The 25,226-nt window shown below is 34.4% G+C and overlaps 1 protein-coding gene across 3 annotated transcripts in view; it reads right to left on the bottom strand.

Annotated features, from left to right (window-relative positions):
• The window catches only part of TUSC3 (tumor suppressor candidate 3), a 236,351-nt gene that overhangs the window by 92,517 nt on the left and 118,608 nt on the right, over positions 1 to 25,226 (bottom strand). For all 3 annotated transcript variants that reach the window (XM_012499062.2, XM_030812346.1, XM_030812345.1), the window contains 4 exons: positions 23,740 to 23,857; positions 14,634 to 14,774; positions 11,990 to 12,130; positions 678 to 767 (listed from right to left, as the gene is read on the bottom strand). In XM_012499062.2, coding sequence (XP_012354516.1) covers positions 678 to 767; positions 11,990 to 12,130; positions 14,634 to 14,774; positions 23,740 to 23,857 — 490 coding nt within the window. The remainder of the gene's footprint in view (positions 1 to 677; positions 768 to 11,989; positions 12,131 to 14,633; positions 14,775 to 23,739; positions 23,858 to 25,226) is intronic.

Raw genomic sequence — 25,226 nt, forward strand, 5'->3', positions numbered from 1 at the left:
ATACGTATCTTTTCCAAAAGAAAAAGCAGAAAAGTTTAGAGAAAAAATGAAAAATTGTCAATCTTCACCACCCTAATACTGTCTCAAAGACAGTATGTTTCTATGTTGATTTATCACAGTATTTCCTACTCATCAAACGTAAAGAGAAGGCAACAAACTCAGTTATGTGAATTCAGTGGCAGTTACTAAAGTGAACTCTGCTACTAATGTAACAACACATCAATTTCACTTTTAATTCTGTGGCAAAGAGTTTCTAACATTCTAATACAATGACCACCAGGGTTCTTAATAATATCTTAATGCCTTCTGAAGAAAATTAAATTTACCATGGATGGGAGGGACACTGGCTATAAACTGGTTCAATTTCCTCTAGTGGGGTTACATATTATTGCCATAGCAGTAGATAAACTTGAAAAAATAGTGTATGCATGTATATTTGATATAGTAGATACTAATTTTTAAAATCAACACTAAAGCAGCCCTCATCCTAAAAAAAGTAATATTGTATGTGTGTGTATGCATATGTGTATATATGTGACACAGGTAGTAAATGAGAAAGAATACACACTTTGATTGACAAACAGAATCTTTTCCTACTAAATACTAAATATAATTTCTTATTCCTAAATTAAGCTGGATTAAACTTCAGAATATTCATGCTTACTAATTACACCTACCACTTGTCCATTGTGTGGGTTCTTATGAGCATATGGAGGTCCACGGATATGGTTCCACATCTGGCCAGAAGTCATAGCAAAGACTATACACTGAAAAACAGGGTGCAATGTTTCAATATGTAAACCAGAGAATACCAGCATAATGCATTTCTAAAAGACAATGGTCATCATGAAAGTACCTTTTAAAAATCATGTGTCAGCTCACACATTTTAAAAAATTTCACTTACTAACTATGGGACTTTGAGTAAGTTACTTATTCTCCCTGCATCTCAGATTCCATATCTATAAAATTGGGATGCCAGCTCTGTTAAAGAAAAATGCTAATGATTACATCGGATAACATATGTAAAGCATCCGGCCTGGAGACAGGCAATCTGATATTATGTGCTCACCTGAGCCAATCAAAAGCACAGATGAGACACTTGATGTTCTAGTGATATTTTAAAGGACATGATAATCCTCTTCTATATCCTCTAAACATCATTCTCCTATTAGTTTGGATAACCAAAAGCCTACATTCTTGGATTACGGTACTTAAATCTCCATAAGTACCTAAATACTTGCAGCGAAGTGTACGACTCAGTAAATTCAGAAGATGTTTAGAGATGGAAGAAATCACAAAAAGACATAGCCAGGAATAACTCACAGATATTATACACCTGCTGGATATATCAGAAAAAGCTGTATTTGGAAAACTAATACTGAAGATCCAAGGCATCGCAGGGAGGGTGGGGAGAGAATGTATAAACCAGAAGGCACAGTTCAATCAGTATAACTGAGTTGTCAGCATGTTTTGTTTAAATCACAAAATATTTTTAAGTTAATTAGTCCTTTAGACTAAATGTGTTCTCTAGGTTAAAACAGTACCTGTACTTCCTGCTATCCTATAACTTGCCCAATCACTCCTTACTTCAGCTTCCTGCCTCTGATAGGCATTTGTACCAAAAATAACAATAAAAACACCAAAAACACCAAAGACAAGAATGAGCAATGCATGACTGGGAGTCTAAATATTCTAGTTTGCACAGTTTTTTAAAGGAGAAAACACGGATACAAAGGGAAAGAAGATGGGGCAAATAAGAAATGATATCTAAACCCAGAAAATAGAGAGAATCTAAGAAGTCTCACTTTTTTTGGCTATAAAAATATCTAACCAACTAAGATATTCACAAACAGGGGTATCTACCCAAGAACCTTCTGTGCTCTTCAGACCTACCACTGGTATGTTTAAAGTACCTTGCCTAGAACTTTATCATAATAGTTGGGAATAGAGGCTTGTAAATTACAATACTTGAGTTGCAGACATATCTTCAGCACCTGTGCAACCTTGAGCAAGTCCATTGATTTGGGCCTCAGTTTCCTAACTATAGCATTAGGATAATATTGGTATCAATCTTTCTAAACTGCAGGGGTTTTAAGTAGGTTAATCCATGTACAGCATTTAAAAATTGCACACAATACACAAGCTCAATAAATATTATTATTCCAAAGCCCTCCACAATTTGCTCCCATACTCCTAAATAGGTACATGTCCTATTGCTCCTTAACTGGCAATGCACGCTCCATTCAGGCCACTCTTCTTGCTTCCCCCTGCATCCATGATGGTAATGCCTGCATCCACATCTTGTTCATGCTATGTCAACCCAGTCAATCTCTAAGAGTGTTAACTCATGGCCCATAAATGGTTCTCCATGGAACCCTTCCAGTTTATTTTATTCATTTGACAATTACTTACTAGAGTACTACTGTATAACAGGTATGTTACTGGACACTAGAGATGTAAGAATGAATAAGATAAAGAGGCTTCCCATCCTCAGCTAGAAATCCTGAATAAGTGACATGTGCCCTGACATAAAAAAAAGTGTCATTTATTCATTCAAGGTTTATTCACCAAGAGCTAACTGTATATTTAAGAACTAATTTAGAAGCAGAGGATAAAGCGATGAACAAAAATATGAGACAGAAAACTATCATTAGGAAGCTCACATTCTACATGGAGGAAAAGAGACAATAGCAGTAGCAATACTATTTACGGTACGTCACAAGTTTAGAAAACCATAATACATAATTAATCAAGATTCCAGGAAATGGTTTAATAAAACAAAACCAGGTTCAAACCCGGAAAAATATGCGGAATCATTTGAAGTAGTGGCAAATGCATTTACTCACACAGCGCTGGCACTTTTCATAAGAAACAACAAAACACTGAGTAACACGCACTTCTAAAATGCAGAACAGCCTAGGTTTCCGTTTATCAAAATTCTCATGACTGATGCATCCTTTTTTGGTTGTAACAACTGAAATGTCACCATTTCATTACTTTCAGCAATCTGGAAGTTTTAGTTTTGCAATTAATTTGACTAAAATATTTTTATTTAACTATATTCATACAAAAAAGGGCATGATTCATAGTTATAGCTAGATTAATCTTCACAAAACACACTATCAGAAAGACAGGAGCTCTCTTGTGTCTCTTCCTCATCATAATCTACATAACCTGCCCAAGGTAAGGAACATTTTCTTGAAAATTCTGTATCACAGAGTATGTAAATACTCAGCTTTAGTAGATATAACCAAACACATTTCTCAGGAGGTTGAACAAAATTTATATTTCAAATAGCAGTACATGAGAGATCCACTTGATATCCATCTTTACCAATTATTGGTATTAGCTGTGAGGCTCTGTGTGTTCATTCTAGATCTTCTGGTAGAGGTATGATAGTGTCACGTTGTCATTTTATTTGCATTTCCCTGATTAATAAGGTTGAATACCTTCTCATATGTTAATTGAAATCTGGACATTTTTGTAAAGTACCCGGCAAGTCATTTATCTCTTTTAAAAGTTGGTTGTCTTTTTCTTCTTCTTTTGTCAAGATTCTTTATATTTCTGGATACAAGTTCTTTGTTAAATATATACATGGCAAATAGTCCTCACCAAACATGAGGCTTGTCTTTCTTTTCATCTTATTAATGGTGTTTTTGACAAACAGAAGTTCTTAATTTTAATGTAGTATCAATTATTTCTTCCATTATGGTTACCACTGCTTATGTTCTGTTTTAAGAAATCTTTGCCCAGCCACCAATTATGGAGATACATATCCATGCTTTCTTCTAAAAGTGCTAATGTTCACATTTTACTTTTAGATTCGTGATTCCTCTTGTGTATGGTGGGAGGTAAAAGTTGAAATTCATCTTTTTCCCATATGGATATCCAGTTGGCCCAGCAATATTTATCAAAAATGCCATACTTACTGCACTGCAAGGCCACTTTCGTTACAAATCAAGTGATTTCATAAGTGTGAGTATGTTTCTGGACTATAGATTCTGTTCCAGATGGCTTTTTGTGAAATGAATAAATATTAAAGATCTACAATAAATGTTGATATCTGTATGTAAGTTCTCCAGCATTATTGTTCTTTCATATTGTCTCAACTATTCTATTCATTACCCTCTGCTAAAATCTCATTGTCAATTTCCACACAAAAAAATCCGCACAAATTCTGCTCAAGATCAAGATGGGTATCTTTACAATGCTGAGTCTACCAATCCATTAACAGGTTAACCTGCCATTTAAGTTTTTAAAAAATTTATTTGAATACATTTTTCAGTTTTCAGTGTGCATATCTTTTATTAGATTAATTCAAAACTTTTCGTGATGCTATGACAATAGATTTTTTTAAAACTTTTTTTATGATGTATTATGAAATGAATCATTATGATTTACTATGTGTTCATTAACCTTACCAAATTTAGGAATTAGGTCTAATTTTTTTTCTATGTACAAAATCAAATCATCTGCTAATGAGGGCAATTTTATTTTTACCGGGATGGGTGTGGGTTTTTTGTTCTGGTCTTAATGCAATGCTCAGGGTCCCAGTAAAATACTCAAGAACAGGCATCTTGTATTATTCCTTATCTCAGGAATTTTAGTAAGTTGCCAAATATGATGTTTACTGTATGTTTTTTAATCAGATTAAGGAAATTCCCTTCTATTTTGTTTTTTCTCTTATTCTCACATAAACACTGAACCTATTAAGTGCTGATATGCATATATCAAAGATGATCATATTTTTTTAACTATTAGCATAGAGAATTGCATTGTTAATTTTCACATGATAAACCATTCTTGTATTAGTGAAATAACTTGACAATGTATTACCATTTTTATTTATTACTGTCTGTAATTTCTTTGTTTACAATAAATGCATCTATATCCATGAGAAAGACTGGCCTATCAGTTTTCTACTTTTCAATGTCCCCGTGAGATTTTAGAATCAAAGTTAGTCTTGCTTCAGAGAATAGAGGCATTTCCTCTTTTTTTATTCACAGAAAAGTTTACCTAAGAGGAGTATTATTCCTTCTCAATTGTTTAGAAGAGTTAGTCATCATGGAATGAAAGTTTTAGCAATGGATTCAACTGCTTTAGCAATGGATTCAATTGTTTCAGCAATGGATTCGATCCATACGGGAGTATGCAGACTTTCTCATTCTTCTTGTGTTGGTTTTGTTTGCTGGTTTAAAGTTGTTCAACTTCCTTGATATTGTCAACCTTAATAGTGATGTGTAATCACCCTAATCTAACTGGGGAATGTACTGAGCCATGGCTGGATATGGTCCCGGCAAAGCTCTGTCTACATTTGATCTCAGCCACTGAAGGTTTTCCAGTAAGAGTCCAGTGGGTCCCAAATTGTAACCTCTAATTCACAAGATTGCAAAATACTCTATTCTGCTTTTTAGAAGCTTTCCACTTGGGCAATTTATCCATTTACCACCAGCATACATCCCGAGACTCGACAATTGTGAAGTTTTAACCAAAAACTCTGCTTATTTTTTTGTTTCTCCACAGAACCAGACACTCGGGTATCTAAAGTTTCATACAGCATCAGAAATGGTTCTTTTTGAACTCTGACTTCAGGACAAAAGTGACGCTAGACAATAATCCTGAAAAGAGCAAGAATAAAACAGCTACTCAGATATTTGTTGCAGTTAATTCAAAGAACACCCTCAAAGCTAGTCCTTTTGGAAGTATCTTGTTTTGTACATTTGTGTTTTCTTTGAGAGTCACAAATACTACCATCTTGGGACACCAAGATTTTGGACATACGTTCATCAAGGCATTTGTATGTTACTGATATACATATTTGATTTACCTTCCTCACTACACATGTAAGGTCCCTGTGGGCAGGGCTCATGTACTAGTCTTTTTAACTTGTCTTATCTTTGTATCTCCACATGGTTCTTCATAGATTTTGATATATCGTAGCTTTCAAACTCTTGTTGAATGGTCAATAAATGAATAAACATGAACAAACATAGAAAAGGTAAATGCAATGAAACAAAGAATCACTATTCTAAGACTGATCAACATGTGAATATGTAAGTTAAGATTTCTAGAAAAAAAAATGTACTAGTCCCAGCCATGACCTACAATGCTATAATTAACAGTGAAAAAAACAACCATGTTTTAAAATGTCCTTAAACCTATTTATTCATGTAACTTTCACTCACTCAACAAATATTTACTGAACACTTTCTACTGCCAGGCACAACTCTAAATGCTGTGGCTGTACAAAACAGATATCAATCCTTACACCTCACTGTAGTGGGAGAACACTTACTTTCAGCATTTATGTAACAAGCAAGCATTCAACAAACACAACTGAACATAACCACGTGTTATCTTTCTCACATCTAGAGGTTTCCATAGCCCCGTGGTAAGCTGAGAACACCACTGGCTCGAGGCATCCTCCTTTAACCGTCTATTTTCCTTGTTTTTCAAAACAAACTGCTCAGATCCTATAGTTCTCCAAGGGTCAAGATGTTCACGCCCACTTCAACTACAGCAACTTTGCTTTTAACTATTCTATACAACAAACTTTCATAAGCGATTTGGTTTGGGGAAAACATTTCACATTGTGTTTAAAAAAATAAAAATAATCATTACATGCTTTCAACAGTTTGGGTTTATAATCATTTCATAGATTTCCACTATGCAGTTAACATAGCTTTGAAAACAAAATTTAAATAAGACCACGAGTTAATTTGAAGGTGTCTTAATCAGTTGAATATGAAAATAAGCTGCTAGTGAAAGTGAAAACTTTAATGTTAGCTATGCAGAAAATATGTAATATTCTATACACATTTTATACAATCCTTTGTATATTCCACGTTTTTAAAATATAAAAATGTTTTTAAGTTATAAGTAATTTAATGACATTACTTAATAAACAGGTGGTATAAATCAGCAGAGTAACAGCAGACATGCATATCAGTGAATTTATACACTACGCATTTCTACTATTCACAAGTGAATTATTTATTGTTGATTTTTTAAAACTTGGTTTCAGTGTTATACAGAAATACTATCATTATTTCTTTCATTTATACTCAATCTATACACTGCATTAGTTACAAAAAAAAAAGGAAAGGTGGGAAGTATCTTTGTGGTCATTTCAGCAACAACAACAACAAAAAGCTTAAGACTAAGTCTTTAATTCCATGGAAAGGAAATTATGCATTGAGGACAACAATTTCAACAAGTATTTATAACCATTATTGAGTTGGATTAAGGAGATAAGCCGTGCATGAAGTGTAGTAGATCCATGTATGGAACTTCACAGTGAGGCTTATTCAATTGTGACTTTATAATAAGATAAGCAAAAACTCAGCCAACAACATTCAAATGCTAAAATCTACCCATATATGAGTAGTTTCAAATTGTACTTTGAGTTTTTGAGGCCACTGCTTCCTCCTGCTACAGAAAATTAAGAATTAGATATATTAAGTATATCCTAAAAAATATGAATTCATTTTATTTTCTGTTTTCCTAACTCTTTACACAAATGGCTATACATAGAAATACCTGTTTGCAAAAACCATAACTAACTCCAAATGGCCAAATGACATAGTTGCCTGATGAGCAAAACTGTCTGGGGCCATCCAAAAACAAGATTACTTCATTGAAAAGAATATTATCAGAAATTATTTGCTTCTCATTTTTAAAGAGAACAAAATAAAGATTATATGTATATATTAAAAGTTATATAATTTTATTCAAATAAATGTGTATGAAAAAAGACCCTTTTCTATCCCCATTTGAACTCAAAGCCATCTGTAGCTTTGGTCACAAGAAATAAATTTCTACTGAAAAATCACAATGTGTACATGCCAAAGTACCTTTCATGTATGTAAATACTGTATAATGACATATACTAATCTCCAATGTTGAAGATTTTCAAAAAATTTAAATGACATAATTTATTTGGGGCAAAAGAAACATGAGGGTATATGAATCATCCTACAATACACAGTATTAAAAGGCAGAAAACAGCTTCTATCCTACGGTGATTTACTGTGATAATAAGGTTGGGTTATTAGATTATTTTAATGATGCTTTATCTTTCATGCTTTTAAGTGCACATCCTTAGGATATTTTCCTGTATTCGAAATGAATGTTACTGCTTATCCTACTAATATTTTCTGGCTTGAAATGACAGTCACCTATGAAGACCTTTAGGTTGCCATGAAGATCTTCATTATGTGCTACAAAACATACTATTTTAACTCATTTTGGTTCCAAGTCAATATTGTTTTCTCAAGGCCATAAACTACGTATCTATGCTACACTCTTTGAAATTATGTACTAGTGTATTCCAATATTTTACTCCATCATTCTACTTTAAATTCATTATGAAGCAAGTAATGTATATGCTTGTTGTCCACCATCCTCCATGTTTAGGGGGTGAGGGAAGGCAGAAGGGAGTGAAACCAGAACCAGAACCTATCAATGATACATATTCTGTTCCATGAACAATCATCAGGATCTATAAATAGTAGTTAACAAAAATTTTTCCCCCTTAGAAAGCACGAGACCAGGAAGATTTACTTACGAATAACTTTAGCTCTTTTTTAAAACTCAGAACCAAGAAATTCTAACATATATGTATGTTTTAATATTTGCATATATTACTTTGCAATACATTGCAAATTTAATCTTATTGTTTTATTATATTGCAAAGTAACGTATTTGCATATATTACTTCCACATATTAATGTTTACATATACTAATTTCCTATGTCAGGAAATTGCAAACTTTCTATCTCCATCCTACACCCTAAAGCATATAACTTCCTCTCCCTCCGCATACACTTCATTTTTATCCTACCTTTAACTCACATACAATAAAATAATACAGTAAAAAAAAGAAAAAAAATAACAGCCTTAGAATACAGTCCACCCAGGACTAAGTGTTCATAACACTAAATAATTCTCCTTGGAAGCACTTTTATAAAAAGACACAACTGCTAATTGTACCTAGACTTGTTCTTTACTAAAAAGTCAGCATGGGGCCAGAGATTCCGGACCAGACAATTCTCTCATTCATTTCTTCCCTTTGTATACTTTTTTTTTGTTCTATTACTGTTTTATTTTAAGAGCTTTCCTTTTACTGTCTAGTCAAAGACTTTCATCAGAGTTTGTATAAGTCAGATGACAATATTCTGGCAAATTTAAAACTATACATTTTTTCCTTACTTTCAAGGAAAAATGAGATATTAGTTATTTTAAACAGACAAAAGTTTGAGCATCTGAAGGAATAGGTCAGCATTTTGGACAGTCTCTTAACTTTCTAAGGAAATCTCAAAAGTAGGATAAGAAAAATTACATATGAACGAATTCAGTGTTTCAATTTATAAGCAACAATCAAGTTTGGTGGTGATGGTAATGGTGGTGGTATCAGGCAGAAATGGTAAAGAAGACCCAAATTATATATTTATATATACATATGTGTAACATAAATTATATATATAAATTATTTACATAAAATATATAATGTAAATTATATATTTAATCTATGATTTAAAGTTTCCAAAGGCCATCAAACATAAGTATCTCTGTATTAATGAGAAAAACTGAAAGAGATGCAGAAAAGTATTACAAAAGTTGTTTAATTTAACATTATATGATCAGTGTAGTGTTTTCAAACACAGTTTGAAAACATGTCTGTTCTCTGCAGCCTGTTATTGACTTCTAAAAGGCTGTGATTGGGGAGCAGGCATACCTGCCAAGATATCTTAGGATTTATCTTCTGCCATGCCAAGTTAATTCACTTTCCAAGATTCACAGTAAAACAGCAAAATAATAATAATAATAATAATAATAATAAATCTGTATAACATAGCAGAGGTTTTCAAGAAAACTGATCAACTAAAGTATTTAACATCTATGCATCATATAAAGTTCTTCTATGAATTTATTTGTAGTCATAATGGCTCACTGTGTCTACTGGGTTGAATGACCAAAATATAAGACACATGTCCAGATTTAAAGAAGCCCAGCTTTGTGTAAACAATACACAACTTGCAATCAGATGAATGAGATCATATCTCAGTTCAATCAGTTTCTAGCTTTGTAAGCTTTTGCAACTTGAGATTACTGAATCTTTGTTTCCTTGCTTACAAATGAGGACAATATAAATTCCTTTGCACAGTTATGAGGCATACCCCAAAGAAGAAAGAGATCAGTAAAGAGTAATGCCAATTATTACTAGCTTATAATGCAATAATTCTGGGCTCTTCTTGAGGAATAAGAACAATGTAAGGATGTCAATGTTATTTGAATGTAATTCAGAGATGAGACTATATCAATTTTTGGCAGACTAAAACAGTGACAAGATCTGATATGACATTAACTCTTAAATACCAAAGAAGTTTTGATTTTGCAACAACACAGTGAAAGTATTGCATTTTTACCAAGAAACCTGGGTGGCTTTACTGAATTAAGCAACTTGAAAACTAGCATGGAAAAAAGCCAAAACACTTTCGAACTTAATGACTAAGGTAATTAAGATCACCCATAGTGTCCAATAACTTTAAATACAGTACAATTAATTAATCCATTTTAACTCATTCATCAAAAGTGAGAAAACAATATCAAGAAACTTTCTTTAAAAAAAATCTTATCTTCCTTGCTCTTAAAAGGCCAAACATCTGATTTGTATTTTGACTATCTACTAGAAAGCCACAGAGGTTCTGTCTGAATTTCTAAGCTCTAGTTATTACTGCAGAAAATGAAATTGCTTCAAGGTGACTCTTGCCTGGGCTGCTTCTCAGTCTGTCCTATCACTTCCAACTTAGTCATCAAGACCCCTAATTTTTTGGTAAAAATAAAATGGGAAGGATGAAGGGCGACTGCAAGAAAGGAAAAGAAACAAACTGATAATTAGCTGTAAACAATCTATTATGTTTTACAGATATAATACATTGCATGTAGTTATATCTTTAATATAATAACATTTTTATTATATTGCAGACAATACTTATCTATAAGATATACACTGATATAATATGTAATGTATTTATCTAGATATATGTATATGTATCTACTCTCAATTTCAACATTCTAAGTATTTCATACATTTTCTGTTAGATTTATTTTTAAGTACCTTATATTTTTCCTTCCTATTGCGAAAGAGATTTGATTTTCAATGATAACTGAATCGTTTTGTGTATAAAATCCTAATGATTTTTGGCTATTGGCTGTGAGCTGGGAACTGCTCAACTCTAGTGTCATCTTTTCCCCCTCCTACCTTGCCATCACCGCTGTAGCCCCACACAACTGTAGTTCTCTGAATATCCCAGGGTTCACTTACGTTCAATACTTGGCCTTAACGACTTTAGAATTTCATTTTCTTCTACAGAATTCAGCTCATGTCACAATCTGGGAAGCTTGTCATGTTTCCCTTTACTCTAGGTTAGGTTTCTCTCCTGTGCATTCCTGTAATACTCTGTTACTTACTGCCATCATAGTGCACATAACCTTACACTTCATTTTTTGATTACTCTGTATCCCCACAATGCATTTCTCACAGGCAGAGTGTATTTCTTAACTTTATATCCCCAGTATCTAACACATATCAGTCACACAGACGATACACAAGAAACAGTTGTCAGAAAAGAAACAGCTGAATGAGAAATTCAGAAATAGTTGAATTTCGAAACCATTTGCAAATTATTCTGAGCTATTAATTCTGATCAAGTCTTACCATATTTCTAGATGTATGCAACATGTATTTATCTAGCATTTGTGCCAAGCACAGCGGGACAGTACATTTTAGCAGTGAAAAGTTGAAAGAAGATAGCACAGTTTTGACTGACAGAAAACTCAAACTAAATTGTCCAAGTTCTAAAAAGTTACTTCTCATTCAGACTTAAGTTCTATTACAGTTATAGTCTGGCTCATTTTGTTAGTATTATACAACTTATATTATTACACAAAGAATAGAAAATAAAAAAGAACAATGTATTAACATACCAGAGACACCATGGCCCAACCAGTCTTGTTATAGATGAACTCCAAGTTGTTCCTTCTCAAATAAAGCAAACCTCCAACAAGCGACACTAATAGGGCCAAAGCAATGGTACCAGAGTAGTTGGGTGGTCTGAAAACCCGAATCTGCAAAAATGCAATGGACATTGCAAAAGTGAAAGAAAAATAAAATTTTTCTTTTGATCTTATTCTAGTCCTGATAATTTTCAACGCAAAGAACTCAGAAACATGCCACCCAACTTTTCATACATGGCACTAGCACTACTTTCATTCTGCCATAAGATATACGCCTTAATACATAATGGCTATGTAAAACGACTTTGCACTTCCCTGATGACTAACAATGCTGAGCATCTTTTCATGTGCTTATCGGCTATTTGTGTATTTTCCATGAAGAAATGCCCACTCAGATCCTTTGCCCGTTTTGCGTTAGGTTTCTCTTTTTAAGTTGTAAGAGTCATATATATATATAGACAAACTACTGTAAGTATCTTATAGAAAAATTATTTGCAAATATTTTCCCCCTTTCTGTGTGCTACTTTTTTGATGGTATCCTTTAAAACATGAAGACTATAGTATAGTTTTTACTATTTACTATATCCACATAGACAACATATTAATTACAAAGGAGGACCAAAAAACAGTAATTATACCATGAAAAAATGGGAAACATCTTGATCAGATATTTGAAATTCGTATCATCAGTGAAGGACAGATGGACATTACGTGCCTACAGAGGTGATTAAAACAAAACAGGACCTATGTAATATTATACTCAAGGATGCATGAGCAGAAGTCAATCATGAACAAACATGACGCAGATCAAATGAGGATCACTCTATTTAAAAAGTAGCAAAGGACTATATTCTTCAAAGTGTCAATGTTTTTAAAGAGAAAAGATAGGCCAGAGAAATATTCCAGATTAAAAGAAGCTTACAAGACATGACAATTAAATGAAATATCTAACTCTAGACCAAATCTTGTACTGTAGGTGGAAAATATAAAGGGTATTATTAGGTTACTTGAGAAAATTGTAATATGGGTAGTGGTAGCTCAAATAAAAGTATTATGTAAATGCAAACCTATGAAGTTGATAACTGCTTCGCTTATTTCTTTCAAAATGCAATTCACCCTAATTTTTTTCAGAAAGAAAAAATTGTGCATATGTGTCTGCGTGTGTGGAGAGAGGTAAAGAGACATGGGGGTAGCAGGGAGAATGACAATCACAAAACAGATGGAATAAAATGTTAACAAAAGGTGAACCTAAATAAAGGGTATACACTGGCATTATTTGTACTGTTTTCATTTCCAAAACGTTTTAGAAATTGTTTCCACATATAGTTTTATGGGTTTTTTTTTTTTTTTTTTTACAAAAGTTTATCGACTAAATGCATAGGTCTGCTAGGGAGACAGGTTAGAATAAGTTCTGATTAAAATTTAGTATTTCTTATAAGGAAACAATACTACCCTTTCAATATTACTCCTAATGTCTCGCACCAACTAAATGATACATTGAATAACAAAATATTTGCCAAATCATTAAAAAATGACAGGAATTAAGAAATAAGTTTAGTCACCAAAATGTCATTAAAACCAATGATATAATTTTACAATGACAGTGGTACCATATGGGCAATTACCACCTTGACTCAGAACAAACGTGTCTTTATCTTATAGTAAAAATTAATGCTTCTGTATTACTGCCTGCATGAACGCACTTTTAAAATAACTGGCTCCAATTGTTTACTGTCAAAAATAGTTGTGAGAATAGAGACAAAATGGTCATAAAATCTCCAAGTAAGTATGAACTACCACCAACGTTTAGGTTCATTTCCTTCCATAATAAATTGTCTATGTCAATCTATACTCATATTTGCACTTTATAAAAAACTAATAGATCATAGCATTAATTAATACTATTTTTCTAACCTACTTTGAAATGTTTTATACCTTGAGCTTCATTCTAGGTAAAATAATCTTATAATGATTTTTTGGCTAAACCATAGTATATTTACTTATTCTTATTTTTAGACATTTGATTTATATCCATTTTTTCCCAATAAAGTGAATACTATTTTCAAAATTTCTATGGATAAAAATTTAAATCATCCTTGACTGCATCCTTAGGTTAAATTCCTACAAGTGGAATTGTTAAGTTAAATTACATACAGACATGACACATGCTATTAGTATGGTTACACCAATTTATAGTCCCGAAAGCAGTAAATCTGAGTAGATATTTTTCCACATAGCTTTAAGGTGGGTATTAACCTTTTCTGTTTGCCCAAAAGATAGATAAAAATTATCTATCTTGCTTTTTAATTAGAATTTCCTTGATCACTACCACTGAAACGTTTTAAATACGTTTTTTAGCCTCTGAAATTACCTTGTGCTTAACTCCTGTATTTTTAATGGTTTTTAAAATATCAGTGAACCATTATTTTAAAAAGCATCTGAATTCACCTAATAGTCCAACTTCAACTTATCATTTGCAGTGATTGAACACAGTTTTCTCTAGGCAAGGAGAAACAACCATAGAGAAATTAATAAGTATTACTGTGGCCTTATTAAAATGCTCCAAAAAAAACTAACCAGCCTATTATTAAAACTGTGAGGAATAAAAACATACATGAACATCCGTTCTGTCAGCAATCCACTTTGCTAGTTGTTCAGCTGCAAATCCAATTCTTTGGAGGTCAAAAGTATCAGCTCTCTTAGGTCTGCCTTTTGGAGGAAAATGCATGAATGTAGGAGCAGAGTTCATGTTGAGCTGTAAAACATGAGAAAAAAATACTAAATACAGTATCATCTTATCATTAATCCAGTATTTTACATTTTTTCTGTAGAAATTTGGGGAAAACAGCATTTATTATGAAAATCCAAGTGGTTTTCCAGAGGTAAATTTCTGTTTTTATTTATGTTAATTCACTACTGGATGAAAAAGACCTTGTAAATTTGACTAAGTTATCTGAATCCTCACATTTGACGTACATCATTCAAATTATGCATTATATTCTCTATATAAGTCATTTCATTCTTTTTCTTTCTTGAATTCTATAATTAGGGTAAAAAAAGTGAAAGTGCAAAGTAGAAATATGGCAATTTAGCAGTACATGAATTATTTCACTTCTTAAGCTGTTATTTTTAAAAAGTACTGGAATTTGTTTTTAAAAAATAAGCATATTATGGAATTAATTTCCAACAAGTTATAAGTAGATTAAATTCCCTATTACAAATGTAAAGACTTTACTTTTTTGTAATGATGAAGACTATGAAAGAGAAACCAACATTTCTGCTCTTAACAAGTTAAATTTACCAGAGAATGACGAAGAAATCCTCAATAACACTATTTTTCTGCTCAACTTCTCTATTAACTCAACTGTCTTAAATTGGTTATATTTCAGAAATATTTTCTACAGGTAATTTCCATTTGAAAAGTATACTAAACAGAACACTACCCTCATATAAACGGTGCTTATTTAACAATATCTAAAAACATATATTAGGTTAATTTGCAGTAAGGAATAAACTACAAATACATATATATACATATATATGAATTAAATTTCTGTTGCCCAGGAATTATAAAAAAAAGTTTTAAAATGAAAGGCCAAGAGAATTTTCAACCCTCGACGTGCAATACAGTTCAGTATTTTCTAATAATGAAAACAAAAATCAATATATAAATATATATTAGATCACAGTTGATATCAAGCAAACGATACAACAGTAAAAGCTTAGCTCCCCACAACAACAAAGTTTAATAACCAAGTACAGTCAAGACCAAAACAGGTCTTGCCCTACAAATGAACTCTGACTACAGCAGTCATATTTACAAGACAGCTCCGAATCATCTTACACAGCTTCATACAACTTAGCACAAACAAGCTGAATACCCAAAAGAAATGGCTCTATATCAAAAATTTCTCATTTTTAGTATTGCAAATGCAATCAAATTTCCATTATTTACCTCCATGTTATCTACATTAGTACTCTTCAAACACTGCTGCTAAAGATTAATAGTTGGTCCATGTTTGCTATGGTTTGAATGTTTGTCCCAGCCAAAACTCATGTTGAAATCTAATGGCCATTGTAGCAATATTAAGACGTGGAACCTTTAAGAGGTGATTAGGCTATGAGGGCTCCACTGTCATGGGTGAGATTAGTGCTATTATAAAAGTGCAAGTTGAGCCTCCTCTTGACTCTCTCTCACACTGTCACTTCCTGCCATGTGATGATGCAGCAAAAAGTGCCTCGCAAGATGCTGGCAGCTAAATATTGGACTTTCAGCCTCTAGCACTATGGGAAATAAATTTCTGTTCATTATAATTATCTAGTCTCAGGTATTCTGTTATAGCAGCCCAAAATGGACTAAGACAAACAGTGGTCTCAGAGGCACTGGGTGCTGCTACAACAAATACCTCCAAAGGTGAAAATGGTTTTGGAACCGGATAATGGGTAGAGACTGAAAGAATCTGGAAGAGCATGGTAGAAAAAGCCTAGACTGCCATAAATGGAGCACTGAGGGTGATTCTAGAGAGGGCTCAGAAGAAGAGGGGAGCTGCAGGGGAAGTCTACAACTTCTTATTTAAGTGGTTATGATCAGAATGCTGGTAAGAAATATGGACAGTAAAAGCCATTCTGATGAGGTCTCAGACGGAAATGAGAAACGGGTATTGAAATCTGGAAAAAAAGACCATCCTTCTTACAAACTGCAAAGAACTTAGCTGAAGTGTGTCTGTGTCCTAGGACTTTATGGAATGCAGAACTTAAAAGCAATGAACGAAGATATTTGGCAGAAGAGATACCTAAGCAGCAAAACATTCTCGATGCAGTATGACTTACTTCAAATGCATATAATAAAATACAAGAAGACAAAAATGATTTAAAGACACAATTTATAATTAAAAGGGAAGCAAAACATAAAGATTTGGAAAACTCTCAGCCTGGCTATGTAAACAATAAAAAATATGTTCAGGAGAGAATATGAAGAATGTGGCCTATGGACTACATAAGGAGATTAGCAGAGATGGAAAGGAAGCCAGGTATTACTCATCAAGACAATGGGAGAAAGACCCTGAAGGCATTTCAGAGCTCTTTGGGGGAAGACCTGGGGTATCTATGGGACCTCAAAGCTCACTATTCAGAGCCACTTGGGGTATCCACTCCCTGCATTCTATTGTAGTGCTCCTCAGCTGCCCTCACCATGGATCAAGTAGGCCCAAGTGTTGCTCAACCCACTACTCTGGAGGGTGCAAGCCATGAGCCTTGGCAGCATTCTGGGCACCAGCTCTGCAGGTGCCCAGAAGGTAAGAGCTGAGGTGGTATGTCTTCCTTCACCTAGATTTCAAAGGACTTTGTGGAGAGCCCAAGAGCCCTGATAGAGACTTGTTGCAGAGGCACAGCCGTTGTAAAGAATCCCCCTTAGTGGATCTACAGCAGCAGGGCCTCTGCTGAAACCCCAAACTATACAGCCAATGGCATGCAACACCAGCCTGGGAGAGCTGCTGTGTGGGCTTGGGCCTGGCAAAGCTATAGGGGTGGGGCTACCCAAGGCCTTGAGGGCTCAACCTGTGCCTCAGTGTGCCTGGACGATGGGACGTGGAATAAAAAAAATAATCTCCAGCTTTCCGATATAATACTGTTTTCCCAATCGGGTTTTGGACTTACTTGGAACCAGTTACGCCTTTTTCTTTTCTTGCTTATTTCTCCCTTTTGGAAGGGAATGTCTATTCGATGCCTGTTTTACCATTTTATTTTAGAAGTAGTTAATTTGTTTGATTTCAGATACACAGCTGGAGAGAAATCTACCTCAGGATGAATCATGTCCTGGGTCTCATCTATATCTGATTTTATTAAGACTTTGGAATTTTGAGTTGGTACTAGAATGAGTTCAGACTTTTGGCAGTATTGGGACAAAATGAGTGTATTTTGAGTGTGAGAAAGACATGAGTTTGGTAGAATTAGGGGCAGAATATGATGGTTTGAATGTTTTTTTACTCATCGTTTGAATGCAAAACATTCAAACCATCATATTCTGCCTCTGCCCACCCCACAAACTCCTGTTGAATAAATTAGCCAGTCTCAGGTATTCTGTTGTAGCAGAACAAAATGAACTAAGACAATGCTTAAGCAGTTAGCCCTTCCAAAGGGATTCCTAGGTAATCTTTTCATCGTTTCTTTCCTTTCTCTTCATTCCTTTACCAGAACTTTTAATTATTTCTACAGAATTTAGATTTAACCAACTTATGCAAAAATAAGGTGGTTTTGGGAAGGAGGAAGGCTACACACCAGTATTATTGCTAATGTTATGTAATAGTAATAAGAACTATTTAGCATATATTTATCCATCAGGCATAGAGCTAAACAGCTACATATATTAGTGTTAGCAGTGGTGAATCCCTAGGGGTCTGCAGCAACTTGATTCTCGCCTCCTCAAAGGAAAGAATTCATCTCAGTGTTATAAAGCAGAGAGACTGAGGCAAGTTTTAGAACAGGAGTGAACGTTTATTTATAAGTTTTGGAGCAAGAATAGAAGGAAGTGCACTTGGAGGAAGGCCAGGTGGGCAACTTCAAGACATCAAAGTGCACTGTTTGGCCTTTGACTTCGGGTTTCACGCACTGGCATGACCCCAGGGTTTGTCTCTTCTCCCTTGATTTTTCCCTTTGCGTGGGCTATGTGCCTGCACAGTGGCTTGCCAGCACTTGGGACGGGCCGTATGCACAGTGTGTTTACTGAAGTTGTGCGCATGCTCATTTGAGGCATTTTTCCCTTACTAGTCGAGTGTTCCCAGAGGAAGGTCATATAACATTTAAACGCCGCCATTTTATCTCTTGGTGCGCATGCTTCAGCCTACTCACTGGAGCCCTAAGATCTTATCAGGAAGCTGCTGATCACCATCTTCAGGTGTTTTCTATCTACTGTGAGACTGCCTTTCCTAGCAGCCAGCTGCAACCAATTATTATTTTAGCAAGACAGTTTAACAACCACCTGATCATCACATGATGGTCACCTGACATCCTGGGATGAGGGACCCTCTCCTGCCCTGCTCATGTCTGCATAGCTACCTACTCTTCACGCTAACATCTTATTTTAATCTTCCCAACAGTTTTATGAGAAAGGTACTATTATTTTACCTCTCTTACAGATGCGTAGAGGCATATAAAAATAAAGTGATTTACCAAAGGTCACACAGCAATGAAGAAGTAAAGCTGGAAGATGAACTCACGTTTTCTGACTCTAGACACTTCATTACCAGGATATCATAATACCTTCTGAACTCTACCTCCATTTAATGAAAACTATTTTTTTTTTTTTTTGAGACAGAGTCTTGCTGTGTCACCCAGGCTGGAGTGCAATGGCACGATCTCGGCTCACTGCAACCTCCATATCCTGGGTTCAAGCAATTCCCCTGCCTCAGCCTCCCCAGTAGCTGGGATTACAGACATGTGCCATCACACCTGGCTAATTTTTATATTTTTAGTAGAGACGAGTGTTTCACCATGTTTGCCAGGCTTTAACAATATTTTTTTCATAAACCTTTTTTAATAAGTTCATTAGAAGACTGATTTGTAAACACAAGCTCCTGCAATGCAGTGTAAACATCATACAGATTATAACATACAACATGTATATATAACATATATAAAAATATGTCTCTAATGTATATAATAAGTGTGATATAGCCCTGTACATCAGGAGTCTATCTCATTCCATTCTCCCAGCAGTGGGCTTTCATGTAATGGACATTTAGCAACGTTCATTAAAGTGAACAAAGCACACAGTTACCAGTTCCTTTCCTCCCTGTGCTTCTCCCATTCCATACTTTGTTCCTGTTTGTTTCTCTCATGGATATACAAGAGACATCAACAGCAACCATGTAAATACAAAATTATAAAGCTGAAAGTCCCCACCTTCCTCACTCCCCACATGAAAACTACCAGAAAATCCATACTAAGGCCTAATGTTCTAAAACTTCAGAGGTTCTTAAAAACTCATACAATTCAGTCTTTTTTCTTAATTAAAATGCCCAATTCCCCAGGGCTACCCACAGCAGAGCGCAACATAGACCTGTTTCCTGGCTGAGAGCTCCTTCTAACACACCATATTCGTTAACCCACTGGCCTATCATCAGACACCTAGCCTCAGCCATTCCTACGGGAATCACATATAATTGAAGTTACTTCCCCAGTGAGTCCCCAACAAACAAGAAATTACCAAGTTTCTGCACTTGTTATTAATATTATCTTCAGACACCACATTACTGCTGACAGTACTTTAAAACATCAATTCAGAGACAGTACTTCAGCAAAATATGGTTTAATAGTCAGTTAAAAAAATAAGCATTAAAAATCTTTTAGTGTTTCTCAAGTGAAGCAAAACATATACTTCTCCCTTTTTGTAGATTAAAATTCCTCATAAAACTCATTAACTGCTATAACTTTTACACATTTCTGCATTTTAAAATGAAAACTCTTGTTGCTAAGCCAAGGGCTAGATTTTGGGAAAGACAAGGCAGTTCTATACCAGGATTCCTGCTCAATCAAAATTAACCTGAGGATATGTTTCAATTAAAAACAACTGACTTCAACTCTTACATGCCAAACTTTAGAATAATTATGTCTAAAGCATACAAAGAATTTAATGATTATATATAACCATTTATTTATATGATTATATGCCAGCAGCCTACATTCAGTATTCAATACAAAGATAACAATATCATAACAGTTTTTCTAAAAAATATGAATTAACTGCCAACATTTTAAAGAGAGAAATTTCATATAAAAATTTTTATTTAGGTCTTTTCTTGAGAGAGATCTAGCTACATGTGGCCTACATTTCTTCTACAGATCTGATGCCGAGCTGCGCCTCCCCTACTGAGGTCAAGCACATCCTCTTTCCAATATGCTGTAGTCCCCACCCACAACATACTGCTTCCTCAACAATGACACCAAGGATCAGATGCATGGTGTTCTGGCAATTTTGTTTCTTACAGTAGTTAAGAAATAAAAGTATTTTTAAAAAGTGAAAAATGAGTGTTTCTGTTAAGGACTTTTAAAAAGACATACCAAGAAAGGCACTGTTTTAATAAAAATAGGAGAAAACATATTTGTAAAAGTAAATAAAATGTTTATTATGCTAAGTATGTACTTAGTACATTAGGTATCATAACAAAACAGATAACGTACTATCAACAAAAACAGCATAACAAAGATACAATGAAACTAAACTAACCCAACTCCCTGTCTTCATTTAGTCCACAAGTCTAGTCATGGTAGATATTTGGGCCTCAAGACTGTGCTCTAGCAGTCTTGTTGGATCTAGAAGTCTGTTTGCCAATATGATAGAGAGGATTCAAGTATACATTGAACAGCACTTCTATCTGATGATCTCTAAGGGCAATTATCCTGAGATTCTATAGAGATCTATTACTTATATGCAATAATATTTGGTTCTCATAGTACTGCAATTTTCCTTTAGAAGGCTATCTGAAATTACATATTTATATGTTTTATTATGATACTATTATTACTATTATTATTAGCTCCCTAACCTGTAAGCTGCTTATAGAGGAGAACTATGTATGTTTTTCTTGCCAAATTTATTGCTCCTATAGAAAAGGCACTATAGGAGCAAAACTATTTGCTGAATGGATGAATATAAAGAATGTACAACAACGATAGACTGGATTAAGAAAATGTGGCACATATACACCATGGAATACTATGCAGCCATAAAACATGATGAGTTCATGTCCTTTGTAGGGACATGGATGAAACTGGAAAACATCATTCTCAGTAAACTATCGCAAGGACAGAACACTAAACACCGCATGTTCTCACTCATAGGTGGGAATTGAACAATGAGAACTCATGGACACAGGAAGGGGAACATCACACTCCGGGGACTGCTGTGCGTTGAGGGGAGGGGGGAGGGACAGCATTAGGAGATATACCTAATGCTAAATGACGAGTTAATGGGTGCAGCAAACCAACATGGCACATGGATACATATGTAACAAACCTGCACACTGTGCACATGCACCCTAAAACCTAAAGTATAATAATAAAATAAAAATAAAATAAAATAAAATAAAATAAAATTAAATTAAAAAAAAGAAACATCCTAAAAAGGCAAAATAAATTTGGAGGAAGTAAGTGGAGAACACTAACAGAGAAAGAGTGTTGAAGGCAAAAAGAGAGAATTTATTTAACTAGAAACTGGCAAAAACAAATAATCTGGATGCAAATAAGTAAAAATGTTCACTAATGGTGATAGACAATTAGTAGGCTAGATTCTTTACAGAACTGCATGCTTTTCCATGACCTGGTAAGCATTCTGCCAAAGAGTATCACATGTGAGACAGGCCAAGATACCCAAAAAGATCAACCCCGGAAGTGTAATACGTTTTGCATTTTAAATGGATTGATCGCATAGTAAAAACATTTTTAAAAATAATAATGAACTGCAGGGTAATAGCATGATTAAGGCTAGGGCTCTGGGAGCCAGACAGTTGAGTTCAAATTCTAGTTACACATTACACTAACTTTGTGACCTTGGACAAGCAACAATCTCTTCATTCCTTATTCCCTCACCTATGAAACGGAGCCAGTAACAACATTTCTCTCACTGTGAAGCTAGATAAAATAATACATAAGTTGAACACTGCCTGGACATAAGCTCTCGATGTCAACATTGATGATGATACAACCATGACAACATCGATGATACGGAGAGTTCCAATTGCAAGTCCAATACCTTGCTCTATAGAGAAGACTGGGTAAATAAGCTTACTAGTTTGCTTGGGTTGCTATAAGAGAAAATTCCAGCGTAGGTGACTTAAACAACAGAAATTTATTTTTCACAGTTCTGAAGACTCAAAGTCCAAGAGGAAGGTGCTGGCAGAGTTGGTTTCGGGTGAGGCTCCTCTTCCTGGCCTGTGGCCATCTTCTCGCTGTGTTCTAACATGCCCCTTTCCTCTGTGCACATGCACTCCTGCTGCCGATTCCTCATCTTATATGGACATCAGTCCCTTTGGACTAGGGTTCCACATTTATGGCCTCACTTAACCTTAATTACTTCCTTCAAGGCCCTATCTTCATATACAGTCACGCCAGAAGCTATGACTTCAACTTATGAATTTGGGGCAATACAATTCAGTCCATAACAGACAGAAAATGCTTGTAAATAAATATTTAATCCCCTATATGTAAAATTCTATCTGCCACATTGGAAAAAATAACAGTTAAGTAAAACTTACAATAAATTTTATATAAAATGTCACAAATCTGTGCAAAATACTATCTATAATACACTACCACCTATAATTAAATGCCAAAATAAGACCAATGCATGTAAACTGCCACTGCACGCTGAAAAAACACATTTCCTGTATGTTGCAAAAGTTAAAATGAATTTATCATAATGGCAAAAAGCTGTATAATGATAAAAATAAGTTTAGCCATAATTATGTTAATCACATCACAAAATTTATTACAACTACTGTATTTATTAACTTACTGAATGAATTGTATTTTGTGTGTGTGTGTGTGTGTGTGTGTAAAAGTCTTGCTCTGTTCCCCACCTGGAATGCAGTGGCACAATCTCGGCTCACTGCAACCTCCACCTCCGGGGTTCAGGCGATGAATGAATTGTATTTTTATGTGACAAACAAAAATGTATCCACCACAAACAACTATGTTAAATATATGAATACGATATAACTCTTTACCTGCTGAAAAACGTCTGTCCCCTCATCATAGTCCACCATACTGAAGAAGAGCTTGTTACAAAAAGCAGATGAATAGCGCCAGGAGTTCGCCAGTATTTGATATTCTTCATTAGCTTGCCTGATAAGAATAATGGGCCATAGTAGAAACACATCAGTACTGAAGCATCCAGAAAGCAGTTATTAAAACAGACAACCCTAGGACAAGCACTGGCCAGTTTTTGTATAGACTGCAAGCAAAGCACAGTTTTTAAAATATATTTTTTTAAAAAAAGGATTCTCTGACATGAAAATTACATAAAATTCAAATTCTGATGTTCATAACTACAGTTTTATTGCAACACAGCCACATTTACTCATTTACATATTGCTTATGTGCTATAAGGGCAAAGTTGTAACAAGACAGCAACTACCTGTATCACAAAGCCTAGCCCTTTAAATAAAAATTTTGCCAACTCTTACTCTAGGGAATAAAAACATTTTGCAGCATTCCCTATACACATAAATTAAATCTTCCAATAATGTTTAGTAAAATGCAAAGACCAATTTTTCAGAATATTTGCAACTTAGTTTAACAGAAAAACAAAATTAATAGTTTTAAAATTGTAAATAGTTATACTCCACCTTAACCATTCCATTTATCTAAAAATGCATTTACATTCAAACCAACAGTAAGCAAAGATTTCTCTTTGTAGCTAAACCACATGCCACAAACATTCCTTCTCTAAGATATTTGTTTCCACTTTGAACACATTTTTGTTACATATTTTGCTAATTTTCCAGATGATAAAACTTTATATTTAGATGTAGGAAGACAGAAGAAACAGAAAAATGGCATTTATAGGAGAATGTAAATGCAGTAATAGAAATAAGAAGCAACAAGTTACTGCTAAAACATTTTTAAAAAATAAAATTGCTTATTCAGCATGGTTGACTATTCTCTGGAGTTCATCTCCTCCCTCTCCCCAAAATGAAAGTAAAGAAATAAAAAGGTACAACCTAACAATAACAAAAGGACTTGGAGCAGAGTCAGCAGGAGAAAGATTTCCACAAATATCTGAAACACAGAAAGCTGGTGCAAAGTTTTCAGTGGAAGTTAGACTCTCAAAGGAGATTACAGTGCAACAAAAAGATAGAAAAACATTAGATTCAGAAGCAGCAGTCTGGAGATTTAAAAAAACATGAAGCTAAAAACAGATGTCATAATTAAACTTCTTAATATTCAACAGTAGACCAAACTTCTGCACCCTCCCCAACCAGTCCTAATGTCAGCCTTCATCCCACCCCCCACGAAAAAAATATGCATTTGAGGAAAACCTTATGTGATTTCTTAAAAACTTCCCAAAACAAACAGACTCTAAAAGAACGATCAGAAAACATGAAAAAGAAAGTGTAACTGTAACTAACATACTTATAAAAATGCTGTCAGAAAAGATATTGTATTTGTCAAGAACTGGGCAGGATCTGAGATTTTACCACATATATAATGC

Source organism: Nomascus leucogenys, chromosome 4 (genome assembly GCF_006542625.1).
Source record: "Nomascus leucogenys isolate Asia chromosome 4, Asia_NLE_v1, whole genome shotgun sequence".
Lineage (NCBI taxonomy): Eukaryota > Metazoa > Chordata > Mammalia > Primates > Hylobatidae > Nomascus > Nomascus leucogenys.